General features: G+C 27.5%; 2 protein-coding genes across 3 annotated transcripts in view; one reads left to right on the top strand and one right to left on the bottom strand.

The window, feature by feature from the left end:
- LOC107439184 (uncharacterized) overlaps positions 1-23,069 on the top strand; it is a 73,593-nt gene that overhangs the window by 46,241 nt on the left and 4,283 nt on the right. For both annotated transcript variants that reach the window (XM_016051688.3, XM_016051689.3), the window contains exons 17-22: positions 1,261-1,393; positions 6,375-6,601; positions 14,985-15,147; positions 15,746-16,033; positions 19,310-19,395; positions 22,314-22,496. In XM_016051688.3, coding sequence (XP_015907174.1) covers positions 1,261-1,393; positions 6,375-6,601; positions 14,985-15,147; positions 15,746-16,033; positions 19,310-19,395; positions 22,314-22,496 — 1,080 coding nt within the window. The remainder of the gene's footprint in view (positions 1-1,260; positions 1,394-6,374; positions 6,602-14,984; positions 15,148-15,745; positions 16,034-19,309; positions 19,396-22,313; positions 22,497-23,069) is intronic.
- Positions 9,506-14,171, bottom strand: LOC122270010 (uncharacterized). The gene has a single exon (XM_043045707.3). The coding sequence runs from the start codon at positions 13,992-13,994 to the stop codon at positions 11,112-11,114; it is 2,883 nt and encodes a 960-aa protein (XP_042901641.2). The 5' UTR covers positions 13,995-14,171; the 3' UTR covers positions 9,506-11,111.

The raw sequence follows: 23,069 nt of genomic DNA on the forward strand, positions 1-23,069 counted from the left end.
CCATATAGCAACACCACTTTGACAATGACTTTCAAAATTTATACTGTCCTAACATGTTCTTGTTTATGACTATCTATATGATGATATAACTTTGACGGCATTCATATTTACTTTAAGCAAAATGAAAAAACAGAGCACCCAAGTAACTTTCAAACTTATGACCATATTTTCATGTATTAAATTGCAATCACCATAGTTCTAGAGGTGCCTTTTTTCATGTGATATTTATTTTTGAGTTAGCCAATCATATTTATAATTAGCAAACTATTGAAAAATAAGAAATCAGATGCAGAAACATACTTTTAAAAATAAAACCTTTTCCAATTAATTGAATCTTTGATGTTTAAGATATTGGTATAGCTACAATCTAGAAAATGTGGCCCTATATATTTAATGGGAAGAGCAGTCAGGCATAATTTTGATCCCTTTTTGTTATTCTTTTTCTTCATATTTTTCAAAAACTAATAACTCTATTAAAAAAAATTTCCATTCAATTTTAAATAAGTTATGCTGACTTGTAATCATTGTACTTGTTCAGTCAGAGAAATTTATACTAAAGAATAATTTTTAATAGTTGTGTATATTATTATTATTTAATTTAATAATAAAGAAAACTATTTTTATAGTTATAGAATATTGAAAAGCTTTCATTAAGTTTAATATGGTAATTTTAAATGTTAAAACTTAAAATGAATCTATGGAATAGCTCTTAATAAAAGAAACATATTTAAATATTGTTAAAAATAATATGCTATTTTAACATATTTTTAATAGTTATTTCAAATGTCGGATTTTATTATACTCAATAATTCAGCTTGCTAGAGCATAAAATATTTTCTTGTGTTATTATTCAAAAATTGTTTGATTTTCATTAAATGAAATAGTTATTAAAGTTTTTTTAATAGAATTATTTTAATTGAAGTCATTTTATAACTACTATATAAAAACATTTAATTCTTCCAAATAACTCCAGAGATATAACACTAAACATTAAAAGTAAAAATTTCTAACATTACATTAAAAGTTTTTGACTTCTGTTAATTAATTAGCATTTACAAAGTGGCCTTCATATCTTGAATGTTACATATTAATACTTAAAAATGTAATCTTTAGATAATAAGAATGTTTTTATTTCTTTTTGTAAAAAATATGCTAATATTTTGTACATTTAAATCTTTTAAATATATTATTTTATTCATATTTAATATTTAAATATATTGAATTTTGAACTAATTAGAAAAAATAATTAATTTCTTTCAGGTCATCTTACTTGAACATACTTTATCTGAGGTTCAAAGATCGGCTGGCTTACCAATTGAACTACCATATGATTCTCATCAATTAACACCAATATTAAAGAAAAAAAATGGTGTTCACTCAGAAACCAAGCTTAGTAAGCCTCTTTTTTTTTTCTTTTTTTTTTGACTTAATGTTGCTATGAGATCAGCTTTCATTTTAAAATAATTGATGATTTAATTATAAGTTTAATTATTCTATATTATCATTGTTTAAATACTCTGAAATATTTTAAAGATTTATTATTTTTTACAATTGTCTGACTTTAGGGACCTATACCCCCAACCGGCTTTAACTAATCAGTAATGAATTGAAGCATTTGATATTCATTGGTCATTATACCTATATTTTATTTTTTTAACTATAATTTAACTACAAAATGTGCCTGTTACATACTTTTTTACTCCTTGTGAGTATTTCAAGCACAATGTGTGATTAAGTAATGATAATAAATATTTTAATGGGAAATATTGCTTAAAGATGCATAAGTTAATTAATGGAGAATTATTTTTATTTAAATCTTTTATTAAAGTTTTTCTTATATATATACTAATAATGTAAGCTCTAGTGTTAAAAAAGCACTTTTTTATCTTCATATTTTCAATGAAAATATTAGAACTATGCTTTTACACATCTTAAAGCAAAAAATTGTGTTAGGAGTAGGGTTTTCTTCTGGAGAGTAATGTATACCTATCAGGAAACTATATGTACACCTTTCAGGTTCAAGTGAACCAAGAGTAGAAGAAACAAGGAATTCCTTTTTTATTTCAAATAAAAATAACCAAGTTTTGACATAATGGAATGAATTGAATTTTAAAGTAGTTTGTGCTGTTATAAAACATAAATGAATTAATTTTTTGTATTTAATAAATTTTATATTGAAAATTTTTTTTACAAAATTTATTAATACTAAAACTTATTTTTTGTTTAGATTCATTATTAAGTAACTGTAACATTTTCAGAGAAATTAATTTTACATATTTCTGTGTGAAATAATTTAAATTATTAAAACATGTCGTTTAGATCGTTTTATAAAGAGGAAGGGAGTTAGTGACTTCACATCTGCCATTATTCTTACTCTTATTGCAAGGTTAGTTTCCTTTTCATAATGGTAATATTACCCGTACAAATGTTTCTCAGTTTCAAACTTTAGGTATTCTTACAATGTGCCTTATATATGCCCTCCAACTTTGCCCATCTAGCTTTCAGTAGCACTCGCGCAACACACATTTACGGCATCCCGCAATATTTGCTATGCTCATATTGATACTTAATTATATTCACTTATAATTTCAAAAAGCAGTTGATAAATATAAGAAAATAGATTTTGAAACTAGCGTAAAATGTTATTTCACATTGAGAAATTTTTTAAAAAATTAAAATACTATAGACTTTTAAAAAATCATGTTATTTAGATACAATTTTACTTCACATACAGGAAGGTACACTTTTCTAAGGATATAAAATTATTAAATTGCAAATGAAAGTAAAAGTTTTATTTTACATTTATACAAATTTCAAAGAAAAATAATATAACATCTCAGTAAAATGCAAAAAGTGAACTCTCCACAACTTTTTCTCTACATTCATTCAATTGTTAACAAAAAAAAATTACCTATTTTATTTAGGAAGGTAAGATTCTAAGATGTTTCCTATTAAATATTTTTTACACCAAATTTTAAAGCAATTAAGTCAAAAAAACAATTTAATACCAATTTATTGAAAGAAAAATAGATTATATAAATGAGTTTCTTCCTAATAAAGCTTTCAGAATTGGAAAACAATATTTAAAAACTTATATCATCTAAAGCTTACACATTACGTGGTTTCTCCCGACCAAGGCTATCTGCTCATGACGTCATTTTCGGCGATACGCAATCGGGGACATCCCATGCTTGAAAGAGGACAACAGCGGAAGCGGATGGATCAGACAGGCACTTTCATTTAATCCGTAGCCTTTTACTATTCACCAGTAGCTCCGTAGTTTACCTCCAATTTCCGTAGCAGTTGGTGGGTATGCTGATATATATTTAATTTTTTGAATAGCATACTTTTTGTAGCAATTTAAAATATGGAATAAGATTCATTTATGATCTTCAAAGATATCATACCAGCCAATACATATACCATTGCAACATGTAAAAACTAGTTCAAAAATCCACAGGATTAATGGCTATCATTGTAAAAGAAGGGAGGAGTTCAGGGTGCAGCTATCTTGCTTTTCTATGCATAAAAGGAGTTGTTATTCATATTGCATCAACAATGCCTTCTGAATAATTATGAAGATAATAGAAACATAGATTGACAGGAAACTGTTAAACCCTGTTTTCAAGTAGAATAGTAATTACTAGTTGGGGGTGATGATTTTATTTAATAATTGAAGAGCTTAGTGGAAGTAGACTCCAAATGACATTCTGAAAAATGTAAAATTCCAGGTTTAAAATCATGTTTTAGTCAGCTGTATATAAATATAAAAAACTTAATTTTTTTTTCTTCATCAGATATAAAAAATTTTTAAAAAAAAAAATATGCATTGCAATCAGTTTCCTCTCTTCTCCTCATCTGTATTTTCTTTATAAATATTTTATTTTCAAATTGTCACAAAGCAGGAAAATAAAATCTTTTTATCTGATTGCATGCATCGATCCAATTTCCTCATATTATTTTAGTTAAAATTTATTTTTTAACACTGATTAAAACTTTCTGAGCCTTTTGCTAACCAATGTGTACAACATATAAGAAATAACAATTTAGAAAATACGCTTTTGCATTAGATAAACGTGCCTAAGAAAAATAAATCACGGGAGTGCGTAAATTGACACTGGTCTACTGATTAACTGATGTAAGAACTGTCAAAAAAATATTATATTTCAAAGTAAAAAATATTTCAAAATAGTCGGATAAATATTTAAAAATAGAAAAAAAAATGAGGTTCTGAAAAAGAAATCCCCCAACTGAGTTTATAGAAAATACCGAAAATAAAATGGAGTAAGACTTTCGAACTATATATTTTAATCTGGACATTAGTTTCAATCCCAGAAATTAAATTCATTCATCTGTCATTGAAATTTATAATTTATTTTATTTTCTCTTGAAAGTGCGTTTTTCTTTTATGTTTTGCGTTGTCTTCTCTTCTAATCACTATCAGTAATATTTTTTTTCGTTGGCTTTACTTCAGCAATTCCTATATCATCTAAAAGAAATATTGTTTAGATATTTTATTATTATTAATTGTCTATAAACTTATTTATCACTGATTTATATGTTTCATAATAAATGATTGAAGCGTAAGATTTGGAGAAGAAAGATTTCGTCTTCTCAAAAATATGTTTCCTTTTTAAATAGTGCAATTTTAGTTTATTTATTTCTTCAATGAGTTCTTTTATGCAGTAGTTTTTAAGCAATTTGTTTTTTATATTTAACTGTTTTGGCTTCAAAGGATTTAAATTTTTTTATGAAAACTTTACAAAACAAACTAAGCAAAAAGAACTTTATTTATAAAATTGGATATCTTTCTATAAAACCCTGATCATGAGGATTATGATATAAATCCTCATCAGGATTATGATTTTGTAATAAATCAAATCTTTGGAATGAATGAAAAATAAATTTAAAAAATTAAAATTTCTTGTCTACAACTAGTGATCAAATGAACAATTTATTAGTTTTTAAGTTTCGTTACGTTCTGCTGATATTCCCGACCCTTCCTCACACAGGTCCTTATGTTACTGGTAGCAGGAAGTTGAGGGAGAAAGAAAAAAACATTTTATTTCCCCCTTCCAAATTTGAAACATTTCTCAGTTGTAAGAGGAGAGGGAAGTTTGTCTTTCTTAGTTTTACTCACACTAAATTTATGTTGTGCTGTTATATTTTTGTTGTGTTGGCATATTTTTGACATCAGAGAACATCTTTCGCTAGATTCGCCCTTCCCATGACTGCTGTAATAATTCATCTTCGTTTTAGCTGTTCATTTTCTTTACTGAAAGTTGAAGGTCACTGAGGAATTCACATTTTATAGGCTGTCGTTACATTTGACCATTACTATTGTAACTAATGAATGAAATAGTTATTCTTACTGGTTGCACCTAGAATAAAGTGACCTGGCTTGTGTAGAAAGTCTGCATGCGTTTCAACACATTCCACTGCTTTCTTCAAATTCTTTAGCTCATTTCCCCTGCTAATTCTACAGAATTCCATTCATACGTTTTCTTTTATCTTACTGTTACGTGTCAGATAATTCCTTGCTTTATGTCGGATTATGAAGATGACATAGAAAATGAACTCGAGGATGAACTACATTTCTTTTGTTCTAAGAGTGAAGAATTTGATTTGATTGGTTTGATTATATATAAGATTGGAAATATTTGAAAATAATTAAAAAGTTGGTGATTAGTTTATAGTTTGTGAATAGTTTATTTTTTATTGTGTACTTATTCTCAAATTATGATTGGTTATATGTGTTTCTTCTGTAAGTATCATTTTTAATTCTTTCTTTTAATAATAAGTGCATAAAAGAAAGACTTCGAAGTAATAAATGTTTTCTAAGTATAGATTTTATATTTTGAAGATTATTATTTTTCAAGTGTATTTTCACGCATGTGATACTTGATAACAATCAATGTGGTACCCAATATTCCGCAAGGAGTTACCTTCTTTCTTTTAACTGTGAATAACTTCTGTTTCATTTCAAACTGTAATTATGTATTTGGAAAAGGATTCATAACCTTATTTATATGTAGTTCTTCATAATATAATTTAGTAAATCTAGTGGCATTTCATGCTGTATTGTATGTTAGTGGGAAAAAATGGAAGTGGGGCCTATATGATTTCTCTTATGCCACAATTTGCCTTAAATAGCTTTATGTAATTTGCCTTCTCCTTTTTGGTTCATTTTTGCCAAGATAATTTCTTGTTGAAACTTGATTGATTATGTATTTCTTTTCCTTTTGATATCTTGGCAACTGATGATGGTACTTGTATATGGAATTGGTCTAACTGTGTTTTTAACTTTTTATTTCGCTTTTTCACATAGGTATTCTCTCCAGGAAAATAACTGTACTTTATTTTAAATAATTTAGGCTTTGAAATTATTGAAATTGATGTATCAGATTGTTCTGATTCTGAACTTGGAAAACGAACTCAAAGCCCTGATGCTGCAAGTGAAGATAGTGAGAAAAGATCCACTGTTGAGAGAAAGATTCCCAAAGAGGATCATTCTAACCAATCTCATCCTCTTCCAGATTTGCTAGAAGCAAGTTCTGCTAAATCATATTCTGAAAATTTAATAAAGAGTACTGCTTCCTTAGTAAGTTCTTTAACTTCTATAAAACAGTTCTGTAATATAATTTATCAATTATTTTTCCTGTTATCTGGAATATATGTTGACCAAATATACTACTAGAAGTTAGCATACTCATTGTTTTGAGTTGTTTGTCTACTTCATATTTAAAGGAGTTTTTGAAAAAAGTTGCATTAGTTACAAAGTATAATAAGGAACCTGCATGAATTGGGCCATTACAAAATGTTTATTATTTTAAATAGTCTATATCTTAAAACTCTCTAAAATCAATTCAGAATCTAAAAAACTTACCCGAATTTTAAAAAAACGACTTAAAATTAGCCCAAAACGAAACTAACTTCACGTGACACAAAATGAGGCGAGGTTTGCTTGTGACGTCAAAGTATAATAACTTTACAAACGGGAGAAGTTAAACCAAAGTTTCCTATCGAGAAAAGTGTTCTAAAGGCGTTTTAATTTGAATTGCATTTTTAAAAAATAGTTTTCCTTTTTTGTTTATATCATATACAGTACAGAACCCGTTATCCGGAAATCAGAAAACCAAATTCGATACATTTTCCCACCATTTTTTAAAAAAAAAAAAAAGTTTTTTCCTCATAAGATTTTAGGATTTTTCTTTCTTTTTTGAAAGATGTTTACCATATCATCATTTTAGAAATAATCATTACTGTATTGCTTCATCGTTTTTCTTCTTTTTAAAATTATTTCCTAATATTTTTTTTTTTAGTTGGGTTTAACAATAAAAAAAAACGGCTTTTGTAGCGATTCAGAAAACCGGAAAAATCAGTTATCCGGAATAGCGATGGTCCCGATTGTTCCGGATAATCGGTTCCCTACTGTATATAGTTTAAATATATATGTAGTGTATATCAGTTGTATCCTCCCCCTTGAGAAAATTTTTGTGGGCACCTTTCAGTTTAATGAAATAAAATTGAGGAAGGAAAAAATAAATATTGAAACTACTTTTTTTTTCAATAACTTTTGAAATTAATTCATTTTTCTTTATTTACACTGATTCATTTTTATTTATATTTGTCTATATATAAAAGTCTGAACTGTTTTGAAAGTTTTTATTTAATGAGTTGATCCCAATTAGAGGGAATGGAATGAATGAGATATGACCTGGAATTATAAGTTTGCAGGTATATAAAAAAATTTTAAAAATTATTTTTTATTATTAACTTCTAAAATATTTTCTTGCTTTTTTTTTTTTTTTTTTTTTTTGAAGAAATGTAAATAATGCTAAACCCCTATCATTTTTTATTTTAACTTTCATAATTTTTTCATCTAGATAAAATTAATTATTTTTTAACTCAAAACCCTTCAGCATAATGAAATAAAGTTGAGGAAGGAAAAAATAAATGTCAAAACTACTTTTTTTTCAATAACTTTTGAATTAAATTCATTTTTCATTATTTATACTGATTCATTTTTATTCATATTTGTTTAAATGTAAAAATCTGAACTGTTTTGAAAGTTTTTATTTAATGAGTTGATCCCAATTAGAGGGAATGGTGTATGACCTGGAATTAATTTTTTTTAGGTAAATTAATTTTTTAGGTAAATTAATTTTTTTTAAAAATTCTTTTTTATTATTAACTTTTAAAATCTTTCTTGATTTTTTTTTCTTGACGAAATGTAAATAATGCTAAACCCCTATCATTTTTTTACTTTAACTTTGATAATTTTTCTTCTAGACAAAATTATTTTTTAACTTTAAAAAAAAACCTGTGCACCAGTGTTTGCTAAGAATAAAATCCTTTCATTTTAAAGAATAAAAAAAAAAAAAAGAAAGTGATCTGCACCATGGCCAACTAGAAGGGGGAAGGCCGGAGAACGTTTTCTCTCGCTTCAACATTCCGTCTGATCTAGAAGTCTCCGTTGAAAACCGCTATAAGACTTTTAAACGCATCAATACCGCATTTTCGTTATTTTTATTAAAGGATAATTCAAAAAAGATTTTTAAGGAATTCTCACTAGCATATTTAAGATTTTTAAGTTTAAAATAATATTTTTCAAATTAAGTTTGGAAAATAAAACTTTGCGTTTTTTCTTTTAACTTATTGTCTTTGGGATTAAGAAAAATTTACTTATCGATATTATCTTTGATGTCGCTTTCTAGTCTCAGATAGATAAGTCTCGTAATTTAAAAAAAATAATAAATAAAAAGAAATCGGATCTTTTTGATTCAAATAGCATTTTTTTATATTTTAATACACTGTAAGAACTTTGATTTATGATTAAAAAAAACACAGTTTTTTGACTTTTTAAATGAATATATATATATATATATATATATATATATATATATATATATATATATATATATATAACAGTTGATTTAAATCAAGCTAATTTAAATCAACAAACCCTGGTCTTAAATATAAAAGATACTTAGAAATTAAATTATAGAATAGTATTTTTTATACTATTTATTTCGATTTTTATATTTTATTTCAAGTATAAAAATGAAAATTAGCTAGGATTAGATTTTTTATTTCAAGCATAAAAGTACTACATAACAAATATGTAAGTAAAAACATCTGCATGGTTAGATTTTTTGTTTATTAATAATTTAAATCAAAAAACAGAAAAGAGTTTTTATATTTTTTTCATTTAAATTGTGTCAAGTATTAAAATGTGTATTACAGAATTGCATATAATGAGATTTAATAGAAAAAATTTAAATTAATAATAAAACTAAACAGAAGATACATTTTAGTAAAACATCAAACTGCTGTTAAAAAAATCTTATGTTTAGATTATAATAAATAAAATTACAATACTTCGTTCTATGAATTTATTTTAAGCATTGCAGTGCAAAATAATACAAGTAAAAAACAAAAATCTTATGAATTGATTAAATTGAAAAAGTAATTAAATAAATAAACACAAAACAACATCTTTTTGTAAGTCTTTTATTTGTACATTTTTGAGTCTAAAATACTATATATTATTTAAAAGCTGTTTGAAATTCAAAATAAGAACCAATATATTTACAAGTTGTTGAATATTAAAATGAAAGAAATAATATGTGAAAAACATAATAAAAAGTTCAATTATGTGCCAACATAAAACAAGAATGACTTGCAGTCATTATGTTAATTTACAAGTACTAATTGAGAATTTTGAAATATGCAATATTTCAATCAATCTTTTGGTTATTACTCAGAATGTAATATAGTTCCATATTTTATGAAGAAAGAAATTTATTTTAAAATTATCATTAGCAGAAATACTGCATACTGATAAGACGTGCTTGAATATTATTCCAGTATGTGTTGATTATTTTCCATTTCAGTTCTTTAAAGAAAAAGCAACGACTAAAAAACTGCAGTGAAAAATTAAGAAATAGAAAAATAATAACACTTTGCTTATATATTTTATATTAGTATTATAATAATAGCATTCCACTATTAATAATTTTTTAATATTGTTTGAAAATATACAGCCATTTTGATTAAAGATTTTAATTTCATAAGGATTAATTATATTTTGAAGTTGTATAGAAACCTCAAATGAGTTTTAAAAAACAAAAATTTTTACTTTATTTTTATCCAATTTATACTTGAAATTTACATGCAACATGTTAGCTAGTTTAGGTTCAAATTTTATAAAAAATAGTCTCTGATTATGTTACAGACAACTATGAATTTATAAAAATTGTGATGCAGATTGTCTAAATAAAATCTGCTACTAGAATTATTATAAATTCTGATTATTATAAAAACAGATTTATGCAAAGTTACAGGTAATTGCTTTTAAAGTAATGAAAAATCAGTTCACTAATTGTTACGCATGCTTATTAATAAATATCAATACAAGACAAAATAAAATATAAAAATGAGCAATAATACCTTAAAAATGAGATTTTTTTTATTACCATTAAATCAATTATAAAAAAGAAACATTATTCATGACCAAGATTGAGATAATAGTATTACTTATTCCTACAGTTAATTCTAAATAATTTATAAAAAGACACATCAATAGATTTCAACTTCATAACACTCTACTTCAATAATTTGTAACATGCTCCTTTTGTTTACACCTTACTCTTTTTGTTTATTCTTGTATAAAAATTAAAAATATATTTTGATGCATCATAGTTTCAATTATATACAAAATTTCCAGACCTATGTAAATTCAAAACATCAAATTATAAAATAATACGATTGATTAATAATAAATAAGTGATATAATAATTATACTATAATTACCAAGAATAAATAGTTAAATATACCTAAAAGTATAAATAACGTTTTTACAGTAAATAAAAATCAGCGGACTGATAGTTATTTATAGACTAACACATTACAAAGTTTTATAATTAAATGTGCTTCACGTGGTAACATTAAAATATTATTATAGAACTTATTTATCGAATATAATATTTTGTAATTACAATTGTTATATAAATTATAAAAATTTACGACAAGGAATTCAATAATTTTGCAACACAATAAACAAACAGATGGAAGTATTAAGCAATTTAAGACACAATGTTTTAAGCAAGTTATTTAGAAAATTTATCCAATTTTCTTTTTTCTTCTTTATTATTATTTTCAGCTTTACGCTTCTTATTAACATTATTTTTTTTCATCTCAATTTTGTTCATTTTCTTTAATACACATTCATCAGTTTTAGCTTTTGAATAGTTATTTAAACACACATTAGAAAAGGAATTGATAACTTTTAAAACACGCTTAGAAAAATTATAGTTACATTTTTCACAAATTTGTTCCATATCAACTATTGATGTTTGATACAAATGTAATTCAGTTAGCTTAACTAAAATGTTATGTTGATTAACAGATAGAGATTGATACAATTTTTCATACTTACTAGATATTAATTTCTGAAAAATAGCAAAACAAACAGCAACAATATAAACAATGTCACAAGATGGATTTTTCAACCCTCCTCTATTAAGCATATCAAGATAGGAACTGTTATGAAATTTTTCAGTTTCTGATGACAAAAGTTTGGTATCAAAATCCACATTCAAATCGAAAGGACTGAGGTATAAATCATAGCATGCATCACAATCAACATTAAGCTTGTATACACAGTATCCAGTAATATAAGTCAGAATTTCAATGTTATCGCAAGACACATTTAAATCCTCAAGAATATCGATAAATGGCTCTATGTTTATTTTTTCCATAGGAGATTCAAAGTCGGAGAAAAAAAGCCGGAGCGAAATATCACCATACGTTTTCGAATGCAACTTCAGCAGTGATTCTACCCGAAGTTTACGCTCAGATTCAAGGACTTGTTGCAAAGATACATGATAATTCGAACCAGACAACTGTCGATACCGTGAAAAACGGAATTCCAGGACATCACTGTGAAATTTAGTAGTTAGCACATATCTTGCACCATTTTCCAAGAGTCTTTTTGATACGGCCACAATTGTTGACGTTGTTTGAATAAGGGCAAAAAATGTCTCTTTAGAGAAACAACCCTGCCTTGGCAATTGCTTCATCTCTTGCCACTTTTTAATCCACAGTAAAAAATTTTCCAAAAACTCAAAGCTTTCAGTATTTGCTTCACTGAGTGGAAGAGAGTCAAAACTTCTTATGAAAATCCCTTTATTCTCATGTGAAACATTTAAAATATCCCACCATCTCTTTATCAATTTCAAGAAAGCAATGGTGTCTTCCACTGTGTGTATTGAGGCTATATTTTTTTCTGAAAGCTGCTCTAGAGCAGCACTATTACTTTCGTGAAAAACATTTAGTGCTGGCAGCACATTCTGTCTTTCCATTTTTGTTGGGTAAACAGTCTTTACATTTAACTTAAATGCAAGTTTAACAGCATTCTGTTTTTCATACTGAAACATATTTCTCAGTAGGCAAAATCTTGGCTTCATAATATTACTCAAATTATTGAAAACAGGACAAACAAAAGTTTTTTCCACATCTGCTTGACATATCCAATTATTGCGTATTGTTTTCATAATATGAACTGGATCAATAATCAAATATAGTGGGGCCCCACTTGCTGGGTTTATCGAAGGTTCACTCGATAATTTACATCCAGCGAGTTCTTTAAACATATTTCGGTTAACAGCATTATTATCAGCAATAAGAGAAATTACATTAAAATTAGCTTTATGCAAAATACATAAAGCTTCTTTTGTTAGACGGAGAAGGTCTTCAGCAGTCATTCCGCTCACAGGCACTAACGCCACCACTTCCTCGTAAGGGGAATATATCGAAGCAATCATAAATGCTTGAATAGATGTAGCTTCCACATTTTCTTTATTCTCTGAAAAACCAGTAATTTGATTAGCTTTATATGAAATCTTTGGCTTAATGTAAATTTCATCAAGTGACAAATTTACGAGCCTTTCATTTTCAGTAAGCTTCTCACATTTGGCTTTTATATAATGGATATTATCCTCTACTGTTGTGCTACAGTTCAAGCTTAACACATTTAGCAACTTTTTAATGGAATCCACACAGGGAAGTGTCAACATTTTACAATTTAATATTGATCTGTAACAGGATGGGGACACAACAAATAAAGATGCAGCAAAGCGATACATGTCGGTACTGTATCTCCTGGAGGTCTTAGGCTTTAATGCCAATTTTAACTGCTCACAAATGAATATTAGTTTTTTTTTCTTTTCACAATCTGAATATTGATCCATTAACTTGTGAAAGTGAGCTATAATTACATCTAAATCATTCACTTCAACATTTGTTTTTGAGGCGCTTTTAACCATGGACACAATGTTTTCTAGTTGGCTCCAAAAAGTTAATACGCCATTACATAGAAGATGCGAGTATTGTTTGGAATCTAATTCCTGCGAGCCAATAAAAATTTGCAAAGATAAAGAAGGTGCAATCTTTATACTCTTAACAACTTCTGGGCAGTTATCAAAATCCATGAAAAGAATAAGTGTAATGTTTTTATTTGTTTTTAAGGCAAGGACATCGTCTGGTAGTTCGATTTTAGATTTAAACAATGAATTAAAATCATCAAATGACTTAATTCTGTCATTAGCCAAAAACTCATTAAATTTCCTTTCATCAGTTTTTGCTATCTTTTCATCTCTGCTCATTCTTTTAGATGAAGAAACTTCGGACAAATATTTTGGGCAACCAGGAAATAATGTTGGTATCGAACCAGCCTTCAATTTCGGCCGACTTCTTTGAACTTTAACCAATTCATTATTTTTCCAATACTCATCATATCTTATAATGCACTCATCAGTGAAATGTTTTTCACACACAACACTTCGATCTGAAGGTACAAAATTTTCCCTGGGTATCTTCTTAATCCATAAATGTTTCACTGTTTCGTCTTTAGGGAATTGAAAAACTGAAACATATTCTCCAGTTTTATCATAATTTGATTTGCACGCAGTAACACAACATCTATCAGGCATTGTAAACGAATTAAAAATTGATAACAACGCCTAACTTTAAGCAAATAAGCATGTAACAGATTAATTAGAACTAAACAAGCATGTAAACTATTCAATATAAACAACGCACGCCACTTCCATTTAACTTTCACTTCGTCTTCGTTTCAGCGACGTTCGCCGGTCGGACGGAATTTGTGACGTCACAAGTAAACATAAGCTAGTTCTCCGGCCTTTCCCCTTCTAGTTGGCCATGTCTGCACTGCATTTCATAAACATTTTAATTCAGTATAATGAATTATTCATTCAGAGAAGCTTATCAGTCAGAAAAACATTCTTTTGGAATTAAATTATAATTAAGTAAGTTTCTGTAAAATGGTCTTAGCAACAGTATAATGCAGTAGTTGCAGACAATTGGCAGGTTTTTTTTTTCATCGTATTTGATGGCTTTGCACCAAATTTGTCTTTTTTTTCTCCTTTTGGTACACTAAAAAATAATTTATTTGGCGTGTTTAACGTAGGAACTATTGCACATGGTACAACGCAACACTTGTAGTTTTTGCTTGGAGCCATTTTTCAGAATTTATACTCAGCGCAACATATGCTTTCGCCGTTTCAAAACATGATGGGAGTCGTGGTTGTACTATATCGTGACGTCATCAGAGCGGATGGGAAACCTAGCAGCGATTTAGGAGGCGGAGCTAATCAAGCGATTTTAACTATTAATAACAAAAAATAGCTAGTCATCGCACCGGTCTGAAATTGGTCTCTATCTTTATAAAATGGCATGATGTTTCATTTTAAAACACAAAAGAAGAACATGCTGGCTCCTCATTGTTTAAGACTTTAGAAATACTCTTGTACAATTTTACAATTCTCTTTAATTTGTACTTAGGATGCTGGGTCCAAAATCTTTAAAAAAAAGCTGTGTTTTTTTATTTATTATATGTCAATGGGTGCATTAAGAAAAAGAATTTGAAAACAATTACAAAATTCACAATATTTTTCTTTTAGGATTCAAAATCTCTGGATCAAAGTTCAAGTTCCCCACCTGATTCTTCATTTTCCTCTTCAACTAGTTTTAAAGGGCGTTATGAAAATGGATTTTCTCCCCAGATGCGATCAATTTCCTTTGCTGAAGAAATAAAAACTGCAGTGTTAGAATGGAATTCAAAAGGTTTAACTTTCTTACATACATATTTATTTTTTCACAAATTCCAAATATTTCAAACCTTTTTTTTACTTATTTTTGAAAACAATACTAGCACTAGGAATTGGCCTAAGTAGTAAAACTATTTATTTTCTGTTTTGTAACTAATTTTTTTTAGTATTGTTTTTTTCGTATGCTTCATCATGTTATAAGGAGAGTTTTTATCAGTTTCTTTTTAAATAAGTAACCCATAGCAGTAACTTTCTTATAGTTTTGACTAACTAGGAAACACTCTGCAGTGTTATGAAAATTTTTGTCAAACAATCCTCTGTTCAGAAATTTTTTTTTATCTAATGCCTGTCTATTGCTAGGCAGTTGAAAAGAGTATAAAAATGTTTTCCTTATGAATATAAAATTTTCCCTATTGTTACTCTTGTCTTTGAAAAATTTTCAAAGCTAATGTGTTAAAAAAATTATAATTCCTTTTAAATAGTTTTCAAAATGCTAATATACAGTGAAATAGATTTTATCTACAAATAAAGTACTTATGTTATCTGTGATAATTGATTTTAAATCTTTAATATAAATTTTATTGAAAAATTATATTTTTATTTCCTTTTTGTAGTGGGTGGTTATAGTGAAAATAATTTATCACGGAGTCCACAAAGTTTAGATAATTTGGAACAAGTTTCAAATAGTAGCTTAGATAGATTTATTGAACAGCACCAAGTTGTCCCTCCTAGTTATCAGCATGCAACTGGTGAAAGTTTCGGTTATCCAAACTGCCTTCCAGTAACACCTTTAGATAGAGATGATGATTTATCTCCTCTTGCTGCAAGTACACCATTGCCTGTTGAAATTCCTCCAAAGAAAAGGAACATGATTCAGAGTGATAGACTGTCAGCAAATTTAGGTATGTAAACTAATATAACATATTAATGTTGAGGAATGATTAGTGCTGACACTGTGCTGCTATTTTGAAAAACAGTTGATTATCTATATCTACATATATATATATATATATATATATATATATATATATATATATATATATATATATATATATATATACAGTGAAACCTGCCAAGTTGACCACCCTTGTAAGTTGGCACCTGCATAAGTTGACCTCAATTATCAAGAATGGAATTTTTCCTATATAGTATAAAGAAGCAAAACCTTTGTAACTTGACCACCTGTCTATCTTGTATGTTGACCACTGAAATATTTCAATTTTGTCTAGAAGTATTATGAAATTCTATTCTAAAACCCTTGTGGTAAATCATGTTTTTACAAACATTAAAAAAGAACAGATTACCAACTAAAACTTAAGGAATAAATTTAATTTGAACATTATTAAAATTACAAATAAATGCAGCAAAAAACTGAATGACATTTAAGTTATCGGAGAGCCGTGCATCACGTACTAGTGCACGAGGAAAAATGGGAGTAGCCTGGTTGCTGGCGGAAAACTGGTTTTTAAATGCGTCACTCCAAGTTGAAGTGCAAGTGCCCTTTCGCATTAGGTAAGGTGAAAATGTAGGAGCAGGGCATCGCCGCACCCTCATAAGTTGACCAGGAAAAAAAAATCAGAAAATTTTCTGTCATTTTGGCAATGTATGTTAAAATTTCACTTGTTTGGTGATATAGTGTAAAAAGCTAATCTAAACCCTTTTGGGAGTTGACCATCAGGGGAAACTGTAAGGGGTCAGCTTTTGACCATTTCTTTCATCCGTTCATTTACGACAGGTGTGTTAGTTGAAAAGTTGCTGTTCCAGTTGCAATAGTGAGCTTTTGAATAAATGAATGCTCTGATATATGCTTTGATCCTTTATTTATGGTCTTTGATCTTTAAGTGTAGTGAATAAATTTTAAAGTGTTAAAATAATTTTATTTTGTTAAAGTTTTCAAATTGCATGTTTTCGTGTTCTGATATTTTAAGAAATTATATTTATTAAACACTTCACATGCCTAACTAACGAAATAATTTTTTAAAAGAAATTTGTTAAATATTAGAATTATATGTATCAAATTGAAGTTCATTCAGGTTTAAACACATTTCTTAAGATATTCATTTGCATATTTTCTGAATAAAATTTTTGAGTCAAGTAAAAAAAAAATTTAATATATAGCAACATGATATAGGAAACGAAAAAATAAACAATGACCCACCCCCTCTATAAGTTGACCACTTGTCTAAGTTGACCAATAAAACAATGCACCACAAGTGGTCAACTTATACAAGTTTTTCTGTGTATATATATATATATATATATATATGTATATATATATATATATATATATATATATATATATATATATTGTGAGTGTAAGGAAGCTGCACTAATTTTTTTTTATTAACGGAACTGTCATTTAATAACAATAGACACCAATTTCAGTTCAGTGGGGTTACTATCTATTTTGTAATAAATATTTAAAATTACTCAATTACCCCTGCACCCTGAAACACCATTAGTTTTTTATTCTCTGTAGTGTTGTCAGAATTTAGGACCATTATGACTCTCCTTGCCTTCTGATACAGCAGAAGCATGTGCCATGCCAAGTAGAACATAGATTAAGTAGATCTTCAAAAAAGGCTCCAAGCACTAACAACAAGTATTGTGCTGTACCACATTGCATTAGCTTAACATATAACGCATCAAATAAAATATTTTTCAGCATACTAAAAGGAGAAAAAAGACATGATTGTTGCTAAGCCAGCAAATGTGATTAAAAAAAATCTCTGTCTGCAATTTCTTCATTATTCTGTTGTAAAGACCATTTTACAAAAGTTATTTTTATCATTTAATGTTATAAGATTTTCCATAACTATTTTTTCCATTTATCAAATTTTTTTATTTTTGTTCTGCATCCAAACCATCTGTACACTTGTTTTTCACCTTATTGAAATCAAATTTTTAGGGCTAAAAAATAATTAATCTTATTTTTATCCTGAAGAAAAAATGTAGAATTGAAATAAAAATTAAAAAGAGGTTGGAATTATTTGCATCGCTTCTAAAATAATTTTTGATGTAAATAATAAAAAATAAGAATTTTTTAAAAGAAATGAAAAAAATATTTCCTTATAAAAACTTAAAATTCTAAATTTTATTCCTTACAATTTCCTCTAAGATTAAATCAGTAAGTAAAAATTTTCAAAATAATTCTTATTTTTATATATATACCAATATATTATTGATAAAATATACCAGTATTAATAAAAAAATTTATTTACTTCAAAACTTATTGGAAAAAAAGGGAAAATTATGAAAGTAGTTTCAACATTTCTTTCTTTTTTTTTTTATTTATCAATTTATTTTATTTTGTTCTGCTCAAACTTTTATTTTTTTTTTCTTCGACTTTCAGGCAAAAGTGTGAATTGTGCTCCTATAGACTACCCCAGGTTGTTAGAGTAAAATAGCAAACAAAACAAAATACCGTCAAACTTGGTTAAAACGAAACCACTTAACTTGAATTTTCACTTAAGACGAAAGAAAACAGTTTCCCCATCACGTTATCTTATAACAACTGCAATAATGCATCGTTTAAACATTAAAAGATATTTTTTACATTTAAGCTGAAGTAAATATTGCACCTAATGCGCAAAACATTCCTCATTATGACCTCTGTAGTGACCTTCTTTGTCTAAATAAGTTTATTAAAGTTTAGCTTAAAGAAGTAAATATATTTTTAAATTTTACTTTTGATTTAAGGCATTTTTTCTTTATATATATCATTTTTGAATTTGTGATATCTTTGCATTAGTGATTTGTTTTTTAAAATCATCCTGAATGTCTTTTGCTGTTTTATCAGTTAATATGAAAAAAAAATTGTTACCTTTCAACTTCGTCTCAACTCGAAAATTATTTTATGCTTCCGCTTTAATGTTTTTTTAAAAATGTTTCCTGTTGATAATATTTTCATTTTTGCATGTTTTTGTCTGTGGATTATTTTGTTTGTTTCTTAGCTTGGCATGGCAAATAAGGGAGAATTTGATGTTGGTTACCATTGTGATTAGAGGTTTCCATTTGATTAACATTATGATGATTATGATTACCTCTATGTGTCATACTTCTTAAACTATTTTAAATATTATAAGTAATAGTTTTCTTAATTTTTTAAAGATTTTCTTTATGTCTTCAAATATCTTTTTAATTGTAAAAAATTTCTGTTCTGATGTTTCTGTTCTTAGATGATTCTAAAGAAGATTTGATGAGCGATGCCAAAACTAATTATCTTCTCAGTACAAAACCATCACTTTTACCACCTCGGGTACCTGTAAGTGCCTATTTTTGTGACAATCAAATAATTGAACTGGTTTCAAAAATGTGTTTTATCTTAAATTTATAGCCAATACTTTTGAATCCTCTGTAAAATGTTCTTGCCTATTTATAATTTGATGTATATATGTTTTTATTGTCCATAAAAAAATGCTGAAGGCAATAGAGTGTCACCCTCTTTAGCAGTTCTGCAGTTTATCTCATTCCCTCTTCTACTACTTTTAAGTTTAACTTGCTAGTCACAAGAATCTTTATAGTCTTTTTGTTTGTCTTAAAATATCGACACTCATTAGTTTTTCCCTACTAATTAAGGCTCTGACATGTTCTCATTTTGCTTAAGTGTGTGTTTTTTTTTATTCCATTTTTTTATAAACTTACGCCATATACAAATAATTACTAAGGAATATAATTATTAAGAGGTCGCATTCCTCATGAAATTTCTAAAAATCTACCAAAATTTTGTTGGTATTTCTTTAAAAAAAGTAATATTTAACTTACTTATTAAGGCTTTTCAAGGCATTTGGCACGCAAAACATCTAGCCTTCTTCTTCATACAAGTCTTGGACTTGGGATCTGGTTTCCTCGAATCTTTTAAATTTTGCCCTTTTGAAATCTACCTAATTTTGTCACTGCAAGGTCATTCTTGGTCTTCTATTTCTCCTACAATCAGGATCCCAGGAGAGAAACGTGTTAATTTTCCTCTTGGTATATGGCGCATTTGCACCTACTCTTGTTATTTCTTTTTCTGTCATAGTGAGGTTTCCTTTTCTAATGTTTAATTTCTTATTTTACAATCCAAAATATTATTAATAAGACAAATAGTTTTGAAAAACTTCATGTTTTTGGATGTCTGACTTTCTAAGGCACCATGTATCAGAGCCATATTATAAATTTTTTCTGACTTGTTTTATATATATTTTTGTTTTATATATATTTTTGTTTTGTATTAAATGCTTGTAGACTTCAAGAATTTTTTTGAGGATTCTAAAATAGATTCTTGCATGAATGATTATGTTCTTAATATCTGTCTCTACAATTATCTCTTGGTACATTTTACCAACTTCACCTCTTTCTGCTGAATCCTTTGTCTCTTTAGCTATTTCTCCGTAAAACATCTTATCTTCCCTTGGAATTTTTCTTATTTGTTTGCTTAAATGTAAGTATTGATTTTTGCAAATGTTTTGTAATCTTATTGATTTTGTGCTGTTCATAATGCTTTTCACTTTTTCTTTCTTTTTGATTATCAACAGCATTCTTCCTGTTCTGCATTTATTTTTCTGCTTTTTCCTCCTTCCCAAGCCCTCATTTACGGTATTGTTATAAGTCTCCCTGTAACTTTTCCAGAGATGCTCAACTTAGTTTTCAATTTCATAATTTACCAAGTTTTCTTACTCTTAAAGATGTTTAAATCTGTTCTTTAATTCCAGTGTGAAATTCTTTCTTGTATTGCCATCCTTCACTTTTTTTAATATAACATATTCTCTTATTTACTTTTTCTCTATTGTTCTTTTGTTATTTCAGCTTAATAAGTAATACCATAAGAAAATTATCACTCCTTGTATCTGCATTTTTGCACTTACATCTTCGAATGCTTGTAATGATCTTATGACTTTTCAATTTATGACAATGGGATCAATTTGATTTTTGTGGTTTCCATCTGGTGATGTCCATGTTAGTCATGGGAATTGGAATTCTAGTCATGGGAGTTCATTATATTTGAATAACCTTTCATTTATCACTAGGTTATTTTATTTACAAAAGCTTGCAAATAGTTAACCGTTTTCCTTTCTCTTTCCAATAGCTTTGCCGTCAACTACTCTTTACGGTGTAGTACATTTTCTTTCAACTTTAGCATTCTGATCAGCCAGCAGCAAATGTTTGGAATTTTTCTAGTTCAATCTGTATTGTCATGTGTGGCAGTACATACTTGAATGAATTTCATAAATCAAAAATGAAATCTATGATAAGGCTTCATTCAGCTTCATCTGACGTAATAATTACAACTCCTCTCTGGTGTTTATCCTCCAGTCTAGAGTATGATTATTTATTTACGATTTTCAATCTACCGAACTCTGTCCACCTAACTTCTGGCACTCCTAGAATATTAAACTCAATTAGAAACTTTGAGTATATAGTAACAATTATGTTTAACAAGTCTTAATAAAAAATTTTGATCAAAAACAACATTTAGCAAAGATGGAGATGACCGGTTTTTAATACTCACAACCTGTCATATGTGGCTTGTTTTGAAGAAAAATGTGATTTTCAATTGCATACAAAAAAATTTTTTGTTTAAATTGGGCATTGTTTCTTGAATTCAGTTGATAAAAAAGGTTACTTAAAACTTTCCAAAAACTGAAACAAATTTTCAATATTTGTGGAGATGGTCAATTTTGCAACTGAGAAACACAATTGTTTCTAATTTTTTTCTTTTGTGAGAGTTTTTAAATAAATACTCCTGCAACTAAAGAAATAATTGATGTTAAAAAGAATTTAAAATCAACACAAAGAAAACTTGCCACTTTTTTATTTATATTTTTAGGAACTGGTTGACCAGTTTTTCCTAAATTTTGCATTTTAACATCAAAAATTACTTAAGTCCTCCTTTCTGTTCAAACTTAAAGCTCAAAATTAAATTCAATATCCTTTGTTTTTTTTGTTGATTTGTTATGTATGATATTGTGTAAACTGACAGAGATGTTATGATGAATCCTGTTAACAAAGTGTAAAAATCTTAATGCATTTTTTTTCTTCAATTTTAACGTTAATAATTATTTTTTCCCTTTTTAAAAATTTATTCCATTTAAAATTTGTGTTAAATTTACACAAGAAAATGAAAATAAAATTTGATTATTTTAAGTTCATAATTTATTATTTTCCTCTAAATGTTTCTTTAAAAATTTCATTTTATATTAGGAACGGAGTAGTAGTAGAGATCGCCGTCCAAATAATTGGCAAGGAAGGCCAGTTCATTTATGGACCACAACACAAGTTGGACAGTGGCTTATGGTTCTTGGGATGGAACAGTACATTAAAAGCTTTCAGGCACATGAGATTACTGGTATTAAATTACTAAATCTTGATAGTACCACTCTTAAGGTAAGCATTGAATCAATTTTTGTCTTCAACAATATTTGTAAAAGCCTAAAATCTTCATTTTATCTACAGATATAGATAATATTCAAATAACTTTCTAAATTTGAAACAAAGGAACTTGTTATGGAACTTTTGAATTATGCCGGATTTAAGACCTTTGTGGAAACCCACATTTGCGTAACATGGAAGGGAAAATTCTGAAAATCTTTCAAGTGTCATTGCAAAGAGGTGTAGTCTGGGATCTATATATCCCCAAAAGATATTTTATATTTTTATTATTAGCAGTGGAATCTAAGAGAAAAATTAAACCATACTGAAATTCAGACTTTTCTTTCGATTGTAGAATATATCATTCATTTGGTGAAACAATAACATAACTGATAGTTAAAGTAATATTCAGTTATGTTATTGTTTCACCAAATGAGCGATATGCATACAAAATCATGGATTAATTTTTAAGTGAGTATAAGCAAGCATTAGACAATAGTACGGCAGGAGCACCACAAGCAAAAATGATTCGGAAGATAAAATTAGCAAATTATTCTCAAAAATATTTAAATTTTGTGTTGACGAGCA

The sequence above is a fragment of the Parasteatoda tepidariorum genome, chromosome 11, assembly GCF_982258835.1.
Source record: "Parasteatoda tepidariorum strain Cologne lab strain chromosome 11, Ptep-v5.0, whole genome shotgun sequence".
In the NCBI taxonomy this organism is placed as follows: Eukaryota; Metazoa; Arthropoda; class Arachnida; order Araneae; family Theridiidae; genus Parasteatoda; species Parasteatoda tepidariorum.

Excerpts from the sequence above, each read along its gene's own strand:
- LOC122270010 (XM_043045707.3), bottom strand. The coding sequence starts at position 13,994 with ATGCCTGATAGATGTTGTGTTACTGCGTGCAAATCAAATTATGATAAA.